Source organism: Syngnathus typhle, linkage group LG10 (assembly GCF_033458585.1).
Source record: "Syngnathus typhle isolate RoL2023-S1 ecotype Sweden linkage group LG10, RoL_Styp_1.0, whole genome shotgun sequence".
Taxonomy (NCBI): domain Eukaryota; kingdom Metazoa; phylum Chordata; class Actinopteri; order Syngnathiformes; family Syngnathidae; genus Syngnathus; species Syngnathus typhle.
In genome coordinates, this window is record NC_083747.1 from 8,697,336 (window position 1) to 8,709,616 (window position 12,281).

The 12,281-nt window shown below is 41.6% G+C and overlaps 1 protein-coding gene across 1 annotated transcript in view; it reads right to left on the minus strand.

The window, feature by feature from the left end:
• The window catches only part of rims2a (regulating synaptic membrane exocytosis 2a), an 88,627-nt gene that overhangs the window by 17,859 nt on the left and 58,487 nt on the right, over positions 1-12,281 (minus strand). Inside the window, exons 17-19 of the mRNA XM_061289416.1 lie at positions 8,655-8,840; positions 7,415-7,521; positions 1,166-1,266 (exon numbers count right to left, since the gene is read on the minus strand). Coding sequence (XP_061145400.1) covers positions 1,166-1,266; positions 7,415-7,521; positions 8,655-8,840 — 394 coding nt within the window. The remainder of the gene's footprint in view (positions 1-1,165; positions 1,267-7,414; positions 7,522-8,654; positions 8,841-12,281) is intronic.

A 12,281-nucleotide genomic window follows, 5' to 3' on the forward strand; every position in this document is an offset into this window, starting at 1 on the left:
CTTCGACAAGGAGCTTTGGAGGTAATAGTGTCCAATGATACTCTTCAGTTAATGTAACATGTACGTTTTTGGAATGCTACCCAAGTGTGTGTGTTTTTACTAATATCACTGACTTGGTCTTTGAGGAATGTTAATAGTAGAATTTAGTGTTGAGTGTGACTAAGAGTAGGTACTGGCAAGTCTTCTTTAGAAATGCAGAATGTTGTTTGCCAATGGAGCTTCCGAGAAGTATATTACTCAACAAACAATTCATAAGGTGATCTGCTTTTTACAGCACGCTTAGTGCTTCTAAAGTGAGAGTGTTCATAACACACACATAAAAGGAACGCTGGGCAGCTACACAGGCAGTGGTCAAGACTTCTAAACATGTCTATGATCACTTCAGAGTAGTAAACACTTGACTCTGCAAATTGTCGAAGTCACGTTCCTTTATTTTACAATAGTTGAACCAACTGGCTCAAGGGATGTGGACCGTTCCCTCTCTGACAAGGAGCTCATATGCAAGGTCAATAGGCTCCAGCTAGATCTAGCCGGCTGGCCTCGACACAGCTCGGGCTTTAGAACCAGGCCACTTGAGAAGGGTTGAACTCTCTTCAAGTTTGGAGTTGCCCTGTGTTACCTACAAAAATGGTTATGATAGAGTAATGCTGGCATCAGCTTATACTCCAAACAGCAGCTCAGTTGTCACGCTTTTTGGAGTCCTTGGCAGTGGTTCTGGGGAGCATTCCCGCTGGGGACTCCCATGTGGGCAACAATGGTGAGACCAAGAAGGCCAATAGTCAACATTAACCTGAGTGGTTCTTAGCTAATGGGATTCAATTCTCCTCATGGATTGCCTATAAGGGTGTCCATAAGTGCAGGCCACATTTTGATGGGGTTAAGGAGAAATTGAACCACAGATTCAGGAAGATCAGTATCATTTCCATCCTGGCCATGAAACAGCAGCTGTACCCACACCTTCAGCAGGGTACTAGAAGGTGCATGGAAGTATGCTCAACCAGTTCCCATGTGAGAACCCATATTGTATTGCTGTTATACGGTCTAGTATGACACAGATCCACACTATTGTGTAGTTGCTAAGTGTGCAAAGCAGAGGTGTATATTATGCCTACAAATCTCATTAACATGTTGATATGGTGTATACAGTGTGTGGACATGTTCTTACCTTGTGGTAGTCCTGCTCCAGCCGTGAATCAGAGCCAGCTCCCTGCTTGTACTTGTTCATTTTCATCTTCATCTGCCTGGTCCTCTCCTCCATGTCAATACCTGAGCAGATGATTACAGTTGTCATATGGAGGTCAATAATGAGTAAGAAAGCATGGTGGCGGTAAACACTGCAGTGATGGGTGACAAGGTTCTGCTGTGCTATGAGTCATGAGCTATGAACAGGACCAGTCAAATGGCAGAAAAGTGAATGGTCAGCTTGGAAATCAAATGAGTGAGTAAAGAAACAGACTTTGTAACAGTTCAAAATCTTCTGTAGTCATAATTTCAGTGTTTATGGAAAATAATGGTGGATTACTGCTTGTTTACATGAGACACTAGCTAAACAGCATCCTCAACCGAATAAAATCAATTTTTTAATGTTAATTGCATCTTCATGTTGCAATAATTTCAATCAATTGAGTGCATCATTCTCTAGTTCACAGCTCACTATGCAAACAAATTGGTATTGTTATCCAGCTATTCTTGTTCTGTTCAAAATGTGTTACGAGTAATTAATTCATTCATTTGATTTTTTTTAAACGTTAACATCGAAAACCAACTAGTTACTTCTCCTACCATCACCCCCGAAAGGAGCATGCACCTTCCCCACCCAGCGCCTCTCATTTCGTCTCACCCAAAACGGCAGCTGACCTCTCCAAAATTCTTTCTGGCATGAAATCACCCACCTCCCCACTGGATCCATCTCCTCTGGCCTACTGACATCATTAACTCCTCCCTTGCCTTTAGCAATGTTCTCCAACATCATCTAAAAATCACAAATCCAATCCGTTGAAGATCAGCTACAACATTTGAGCATCCTTGAACACACCAAGTGACTTTCAGTCAGGGCCACCAGACACTGAGCGAGTGACGCCCGCTGGTTTTGCGGCGATTCAAAATTGAAATCACAGTTACACAATAACTTCTCAAATGATAGCTTGCATGGAAGCTTTCACACCGTTAAAAAAAATCTATTTATCGGTTATGAGCAACCGATATGAATATATATTGCCTTTTACAACAATAACCATATTTATAATTTAATATGTGCCTATGGTGACGCTTGTGGTCAAATTATGGTAATAGCCCTTGTAAAGTGTCTAAGTATGAAGACAAATACTGTCTAAATTTGATTATGAACATTATTAATAACATCTAAGCCATCCATGCATTTCTTCATTCAACCTACCACAGCAAACTGACCATGAGGCAGGTACATCCTGAATCTGTTGCATTTATTGGGCAGTCAAACGATATATAAATAAAGAATATAAATGCAAATGTAAAGCTCATATCAAATCCCCACTGACACACACACACACGCACACATGCGCGCGCACACACACCGACAGAGAAAGGTGAACACGTTTACAAAGCACGATTTAAAAGAATTGGCTTTATATTTACTTTTACAGCACTTGAAATACATTTTCAGATAGTTCTTTTCATAACAAAGAAGTGTAATTGTAGAAAATGTGTCTTCAGACCTGCAAGCGGATCAAGTGTGTCCAACACTGTGGTAAAGCAAATAAATGTAATTCAGAGCATTTTATATTTGTTTTACGATCTGTGTTAAGATGCCCATCACTGGGTTGTATGCCATAAATTGTATTAAATACCTGGAGTACTGTGTTAATACTTTCTGGAGGTTAACACATCTCTTGGACACAACAGAGAAAACGCTGAAATTCTGGATCTATTAATTATCTTGCACTGATTATGTGAAACTATAATTCTGTCAGATCCCCATTGTGTCTCTATGAGGAATTTGTGTCTCAACACATTTTTTCAGTTTGATGTATTTTTCTTTCTTTTATTTAAAAAAAAAAAAAGAATGGCGTCTGACAACAAGGTTGTTGTGATAATAGGATGATTCTTCTTAGCTGATGCCACACAGTCTAAATTGTAAAATGGCCAAAAAGCTACAAGCGTGATGACCAAGACAACATAGAGCACAAATAATGAGCAAAGCAAAAATAAGAAAATTTAATTCAGTCTAAGTAGGTGGCACGGGTACGCCAGGAGGATTTGGTGGGGGCGATGATGCAAGCAGAATGAGAGAAGGAAGAAGATGATGAAGAAAGGACAGACCTGAGTTCGTCCAACTTGGTGAGGCAGTGTCTTCTGGGATCACATCCAGAATGGACAGACAGACAGAGGAGAGAGGAAGATGGATATGAGAGGATGCAAGAAGGGGTTGGAGTGAAGTTCGAGAGAATGTGACATCACCACTGTAACCACCGAAAAGGCCACTGTTTGGATAGCGAGGGTGAGAGGATGAAGGATCGGGGAAGGGGGGCACACAATACAACAATACAGTGACAAAACAATGGTCAACGGAGAACATAAAGCACATACAAAAAAAAAAAAAAAGAAGACGCACCAAAAACTCCACCATGGACATAAAAGCAAAAATACTGTAAGAGGATAAGAAGCTGTAAGAGGCTGAGGTAGAAGCTGAGATTTTCATTATTAGATAACTGGAAAGGAACGGGAATTGGGAAAGGCTCTGCGTTTTAAAGGAAAAGAATCTGTAATAATAAAGATATGTTAATGCACTGTAGCAGACAGAAACTTGAGGCCTCTGGGAGTTGGAGGAGTGAAGGAGGGTTGGGTAAGAAGAGGGGAGGGAGAAGTCAATTGAGCCTCTATAGGTCAACTTTGTGAAGGCTGGAAAAAAATATGTAAAATTATAATTACAAGACACAAATACAGAGCTGCACAAAAAAAAGAAAGGGCACACGAGCACTAAGGTATTGGGAAATACATCAAGAGAAAGTTGACAACAGCTAAGCACACACAAGCGTTAACCCATAAAAGAAAGTGATGTGACACTGCAACTGCTTGGATTCAGGTTGTTCATTTTTATCCTGTCACATATTTCTCCCTTTCACTATTGCCTCCTCATTTTCAGCCAACTTCAACATGGAAATATTCTGGCAAATATTTGCTTTGCCCTCTTCAGTGAATAAACGTGTTTGAATCAACAATCAGCTTGTGACTTATTTCCCACAGCTCTTTGTCTCTTTCTTGCTGTCGCAAAAAACAAAGCAGCAATGACTGCAGCTAGAGAAAAACTTATCTTAAAAACGAATACCCGATCTAATTTTTTTGGGCAGTTTGCATTGAGCACCTTAGTTGAAAATGTAGGTCAATAATGGAGTGCCACATTAATTAAAAATAATTTGGGAGTCTTGTGATGTGCCTTAGCAGCTTTCATCTCTTGCAAGCTAAAGTCACACAATTAGGAGAATCAAATCATTGTCTCAACAAGGGAAATTTTAAGTCTTGTTTAAAAAAATGCATGAATTCGGTTTAGTATAATTCGCCATATTACACTTCAAGGTTCCGAACGGCGCACAGCCATCCATTCACACTCACATTCGCACATAGTCTTCACTTAACATTTTGTGCACATTTGTGGTATGTGTGAAGAAGTCACAGTAGCCAGACGGAAACACACAAAAAAGCACAAGGACAATTTGACAAAAGAGTGCCTTAGCTGAGATTCAAGACACATCTTGCTACCATGCTTCCCTAATAAATAATGTTACTATTATTGTCCAGATGTATCAACCCCATGCAGCACCGCAACACCACACACAAAGGCAAGAAAGACAAACTCAAGAAAGTCATCCATAGACTGCATGATCACATATAAAATAAATCCGATGATTAAGATGCCTCAAACAACAACATCTGACATTACTAGATCATTTTTCTCTTTTTTGGAAGTGGATGGAGTTCAGGAAGCCAGTACTCCAAGAAACCTACACAAGGCATTAGAAAAGGCAAAATGCACACCCAGACCAACAAACCTGTGACACTGACGAAGGGATGCATCCCTTCATCAGACAGCGAGCCATTAAGCCCTCGCTGCTGGTCCTCCCATGTTACTTCTAAAAAGACACATAAAATACACAAAAACACCTAAGGCAAGATGGAATAAAAATTACACAAATACACTATGGTCCATATTTTAATCTAATACATTTCTAAATCAGGTGTTTTTTTATTAAAAAAAATCACCTGATTTAAAAGGACAAAATTAAGTGTATGGTTGTTTAAATCCAAACGAGAGAAAAAAAAGCGCTTCTCCAATTCAGCACCACAGATTGAACAGCTCCATTGTCATTGATTCGGGCATTACTTATGACACGCACGCCATCTCCTGGTCACTAACTGTAATCGCGTATTTGCTTCTTAACCAAAGCGTATCTATCACGTTGCAAAACGTGCCCCTGGAATAAAAAAGGACACGCTCTGAGTATATTGGTATAATTTTTAATGCCATATTTAGCTTGAAGTTAATTTCAATGGTTTGTATTCGATTGCTGAAACGTTTTTTTTAAGGTGAAGCTTTGAATTGTGGATTTTCGTTAAGGAGGACAGAACAGATGGCATCTAGGATGCTCTATGGAAGCAGCAAAGACAGCAAAGATGTCCATATGACATTTAAATTCAGGTACTGACTAACCATGCATGCCTCTAATTTAATCACAACACATCACAATAGAGAGAGTCGGAGTAGGAAAGTTCAGAATGGCACACTCAGCCAACCACTTTTGTTCAGGGATAGTATACTAAGGAAATCACACATGCCAGGGAACTGACTTGCCTTTCCTCCCATTTACTGGTGCACTTTGAATCTTTTCTGTACAATATGCTACTGGTGGAAACACAAAAAGTGGGTCAAAAATTCCGAACATTGGACAATTATATTAAAGTAGTTCATACTTTTAGTACAAAGCAAAGATTACTAAATCTGTCAGCAAATTTAGGAAAACTGGGAACTCCTATTTGCAAATAAGTCATAAATCCAAGAGGCACTACAACTGGCACTAATGCCACATTATCAAAATGCCATATAAACAGGGAGTATGATAACATGCAGAAAAATAAATATTGGTTCAAAAATACAACGCATTTAAACAAGTCCAAATCCGTTTTGTTAGATATAAACACACCTGGGCCACTATCCCGATGTCCAAGTGACCCAAATTCCTCGAGTGATCCCTCTAATGGAAGGATGGAAGTATGACTCACAACAATTTAGTTATGCGCTAATATCAAACATTATTTACATTCATGCAGTTCACATCCAAGAGGAGATTAAAATCCTCTCTGGATTAGTCAGGGGCCAGTCATAGATTCGGCTCAACCTACTGCCACACAATAAAAACATTTTATTTGACTTCTATCGCAACCTTGTGGGAGTGCACAGCCAAAATTGTGATGTCCACACACACAAAGTTTCTAATATCTCAAAATGTACAGTTGAGAGAAACAAAAAAATACATATGCAGAAAAAATGATAAGGACACATGAAGAAGAAATTGAGAGTTCAAAAAAGATAGCCGTGGCCCAGACAGTGAGAGCATAACTTTGAAATAATTACTGAAGGAAGGCAGGACTGAGCAACAGAGAGAAGAGTTACGTATAGTGAAGACAAGGTAAGCCCTAATGTACTCTGACAATGATTGCAAATGCTTTGACAAGTCCTACAGGACTGTCTGTGCTTTTTAATTCCTGCAAGCTTTGTCCCAGCCCTCCCCGCCAATCACCATAAACCACACCAAGAATTAGAATAAAAAGAAAAAAGAAATTAATCGCAACCTTTGTAGCACATGTGTAAAACGATTTATTTATCTTCAAATATCACTTTAGAAGAGGAAGAATGAGGCAAAAGTACTGGTGAAAAATAATCAGGTAGAAAGTTGTCTGAGGTAGGTCAAATGTCTAAAACAATACAAAACAAAGACACACTAGAAGAGAACACTAATGTTGGGATCCAGACAGGCTAACACGGCAACAATATTACGACAAAACGGGAGTACACTACTACACTACATCAACCACATCTGCAACCACCATAACAGACAGACTTTGGGTATTCACCGTGAGCTATGGCTCAAACACCCCTCACTCTGAAGACGTAAACCCTCACACATAGGTACAAACCTTCATAAGGCTCGGGTCCTTCGTCTCCATCTTCTACGAGGGAAATGGGAAGGGAACCGAGTCGACATGTTATGAAAATTCTTTGTAAGTTAATTATTAAGACCACAAGAAAGAAGAAAAAGAAGCCTAAATATTCCCATTGCGAAATCTGAGTGATATTGCACAACTAACTCGCAATATTATCAAGGAACAGAATTTGCACATACAAACCAATTATAAATCGAGAAATTACAACCGGGTGACTTACTTCTGTCTTTCCCGGTGGATGGAAGCTGGGGGAGTTGCCGACCTCGTCTGTGGGACATTGGCGTACTGTTTGGACTGGTCTGGACTGATCCACTACGAGGGTGCGCCCTATATGACACAAAGTTATTGAAAGTGAGGTATGACACAAATCAGTGGTCGTATGGATGCACACATTTAAAACGTAGGGCAGAAAGAAACCTGTATCAGTAAATAATGATAGAATGTGTAATACATATTTAATATACTCAATCTACATTGATTCAACTATTTACTTTGACCAAATTAAGGTCAACGTGAGGTAGTTGACACCATATCAAGAAGTCAGTGCATCCCTAAAGACAACGCGCGCTTAATGACGTTTGGCACATGGCATGGGAGTGAAGGGGCACATCGACTGTTCGGAACTGAGCTGCAAAAAAAAATAAAAAAGGCGCTGAAACGCATGTGCAGTCAGTCGTCAAGCTGCAAGAAGAAAAAAAGTTCAATGCAGAATCAGCAGACCATTGCGACCATGCGTTCGGACCGTCTCCAAAAGGGCTTGAACTCAAATCAGAAAGGAAAACGAACAGAGGATGCCATCAAAGGGTTACAAAAGCATCGGTCCATGTTAGTAACAAAACAAAAGTATAGTGGGCCCAACACTGCTATACTCACACAGGTGTATGAGCAGTGTGTTCCAAAATCAAAATGAATCAGCACGGTATCTGGTGCCAGGATTAGCGTGCTTTGGACATGTAACGAAAATGCAGCATCAGTACACTCTTGTGATCAAAACACAAATGGGAAAGGTGGGTGCATTTAAGTGAAATAAGGAAAGGAAGCAGGTATTGGGATTGTGTAAACTGGGCGGTGGTGAAATGAGTTCCCTCATTGGTTCTGGGTTAGTCGGGTTAGTTGGTTCAGGGTGAATGAGTATTTGCTTTGAGATTAGTCAACACATTTAACATGTGTGTTTACCTTCTGGGGCCTAAAGTAACATGAGCTCATATCATGAGCATTTATGTAGCAGTTTAATTGTCTAAAAAATAGTGGTACTGCTAACTGATGCTGCTTGTTAACTAACTGGGGATCAATAAGTTAGCAGTATAGTATTTTGAAAGATCAAAAAATGCTGAAAATCCTAACTTCATGTTGATCTTATTTCCCCTCACAATTAAACTTTCTCAGGGAAGTCATTGTCTAACGAAGGCCAGAGTCTGAAATTGTGATGAGTTGCTTGACGACTCCAGTCTGGGTCACACCTCGTCATGGCAGGTGAGGGAGGGGCTGACCTCCCAGACGGTAGAGACGGCATGGACCTCATCATCGATGAGTCGTGGGGGCGTTCAGTGGAGCGTGATCGGGATGCGGGGCGCTCTATTGTGGGCCGCTGGTCTGCAGATCGGGACCTGCTGTGATACTCGTGTCTATCCATGGCTCCGTGGCTCCTATAGAAGTTATTGAAAGATAGGCAGGAACTCAGTGGGCCCCGTGTGGCGGGGACAGTAGGCTGGAAGGGAGGTCAGCGCGGATGAAAGCCATTAGCGGACCACACGAGTGAGGTATGTTTTGGCCTGTTGTCAGCAGTTTTTACTTGACACATTTCATGGTGTTATGTAAGAAATGTTTTCCAACCTGAGAACGACATGGAGGGCTGCAGTAACGATCAGAATACTATATGTTGTAATGGTCTTTCTATAGCAATGATAAAGACACACTTGTGTTACAGTATCAAATTACATAAGTGTATGTTTCATTAATTATTTAAGTTTAATTAATCATTCTGCAGATTGTTTTGGTTATTTTTTTAATGGGCATCTTGTGAGATTAAATAAATGACAAGTGTGCAAGGTATAAGACTTTGTGCTCATGCTATTGGCTCCGTGCCCATGTGCAGTATGTTTGTGGCTCTGCGAGTTGTTAGTCACAAAAAAATTGTATTTTTGGCACACTTTTGGCACATTCGGTACCCATACAAAATGACCTGTAAAAAAAAAAAAAGATTAACACAATTATCACTAATTAACATGATACATTTAAAATAAAAATAAAAAAACATCGATGTAAGACATAATACACCATGTGGCACAAAACTGGGTTTGTCAGCATGCATGAGTACAAATACAAACTTGAATAAATTTGGAAAGCCGTGGGTATGTCTTTTTATAAGATAGCAAGACACCAAAATATTTCCTGTAACTTGTTTAATAATGTGCGGTTGAGAATCGTGTGGCGTTGGAGTGTTCTATGGAGGATGGTCCATCGGTTAGTGACCTTAAAAAGGCACCTTTAAGAGTATTCACAGTAATGGTCAACATGGTCATGAGCTGTTAGTATGGTAGAAAGCAAGTTGTATAGTTTCTTGCCATGTTTGCTCTTTGGAAAAGCCCATACTGGCAGGCAGCAATTATTTCTTTGATTGCTTGTTATAATGCTCATATACAACTGCTGTGTCCCACTCATGGTACAGCAGTGCACTTCATCGCAAGGTATTCCCGAAATAAACCTGCCAAAAAACAAAAGGTCCCTTAATAGTTTACGTTTCCTCACTTAATCCCACTACCTTTAGTCTGACTGAATGCCATCAAAACACAGCACTGGGATGGGAAGTGGATTCCTCAGCGAATGAAAACTTTCCTTTCTCGGCTGCTTTAAAAGAAATTTTGACATGGAACTCTTGTTAATGGTCATCTGTGGTGATTTGGAGTCCAGCTGAACCTTGGGGACATTTTGCGACACTTTAATAAAGACGGTCAAACACTTTAAAAGAGTTCTAAGAACTCATCAGTTGTCCGCCCCAGAGGGGGGAACAGAAAGGCACCGGTGTAATTCCTGACTGAAAGTCAGATGGCAGAAGATTGAGTAGTCAGAATTCTCAGAGGTAGTGTCCAATAACTTTATGACCTTTTTTACCGCTAAGGTTAACAACATCCGCACCCAGCTCCTCTCCTCTTCTGGCACCACCACTTCACCTCCTCCCCCCTTCCTTCCACCCGGGACAGTCCAGCCTCTCCGCTGCTTCTCCCCTATCTTGCAGTCGGAGGTAGAGGACATCATCAAAAAGATGAAGCCCTCCACATGTGCCCTGGACCCTTTCCCCACAGCCCTCATTAAACAACAAACCTCAGCCATTAGTCCCCTAATAACCAATGTCATCAACCTCTCACTCCAGTCTGGCTCTGTACCCCCTGCACTGAAGACTGCCATTATTAACCCCCTGCTCAAAAAACCCTCACTTGACCCGGACAACCTTGCCAACTACAGACCAATATCTAAACTCCCGTTCCTCTCCAAGGTTCTGGAAAAAGTGGTAGCTGCCCAACTTCACACTCATCTTACCCGCAATAACATCGCTGAGAAATTTCAATCCGGGTTCCGCTCTGGCCACAGCACTGAAACAGCACTTGTTAGGGTCACCAACGACCTTCTCATGGCTGCCGATGCAGGCTCCCCGTCACTTCTCATCCTGTTGGATCTGTCCGCTGCATTTGACACTGTCCACCACAATATCCTCCTTAACCAGCTTCACTCCATTGGATTCTCTGGCACTGCTCTAACCTGGCTTCAGTCCTACCTCTCAAACCGGACCGAGTACGTTTCCCTGGGGGGGAAAAAATCCGACACTCACACTGTCACCTCCGGTGTCCCCCAGGGATCTGTACTCGGTCCTACCCTCTTCACTCTCTACATACTACCCCTCGGCAATATAATCAGGAAGTTCGGCATCTCATTTCATTGTTATGCGGACGACACCCAGCTATACCTCAAACTTGACCCCCCGCCCTCCATAACCCAGCCTTCTCCATCTCCCTCATCCATCCTCTCCCTGTGTCTGGAGGAGATAAAGGCGTGGATGAATCTCAGCTTCCTGCAAGTTAACAGTGACAAAACCCAAGCCATGTTAATTGGCACTCCCCATCAGATCCATACCTGCCCAATAACAAGCATCTTATTCGCCGGTCTCACTATTCCCCTCTCAGCCACTGTCACCAACCTGGGTGTGAAACTGGACCCTCAACTCAACCTTGAGTCACACATAAAACACATCTGCAAAACCTCCTTCTTCCACCTCAGAAATATCTCCAAACTCCGCCCCACACTTACCCTGACGGATGCTGAGAAACTTGTCCACGCCTTTGTCTCCTCAAGGATAGACTATTGTAACGCACTCCTCATCGGGATCCCTAGCAAGAGCCTCCATAGGCTTCAGTACATTCAAAACAGCGCTGCTAGGATCCTGATGGGGGTGCGGAAAAGCAATCACATCACACCCATCCTCCGTTCTCTGCACTGGCTCCCCATCAAATTCCGAATTGATTATAAGATCGCCCTCCTCACTCACCATTGTATCCTTGGACATGCTCCCCCATACCTCAAAGAACTCCTTGCCCCAAAACCTGCCACCCGAAGCCTCCGCTCATCCAATTCACACCTTCTCCACGTTCCTAAAACCAAGCTGCGCACCATGGGCGACCGGGCCTTCTGCCATACAGCCCCTACACTATGGAACTCCCTCCCCGACCACCTAAGAGCACCCCAATCCACTGACTCTTTCAAAACTGGACTTAAAACTCACCTCTTTACCTTAGCATTTCCGTAATTTCTCTCATATCTTGGTTGTCGTCCAGTTGTTCTAAACTTGTCCTTGTTTTGTTCTCTTGTTTTTTATCTGCCATGTAGCACTTTGAGATTCCCCCAAATGTAAAGTGCGTTATAAATATAATTTATTATTATTATTATTATTATTATTATTTACAATGTTTCTGGGCAAAGGAGCATGTGAGATATTTCATTTTATTTGTGCACTGGGGCACTGGCATCGGTCCTGGGGGTACACTGGTGTTATCAGCTCAATATCACATTCTAGCCGGACACCATAATTCAAAGAG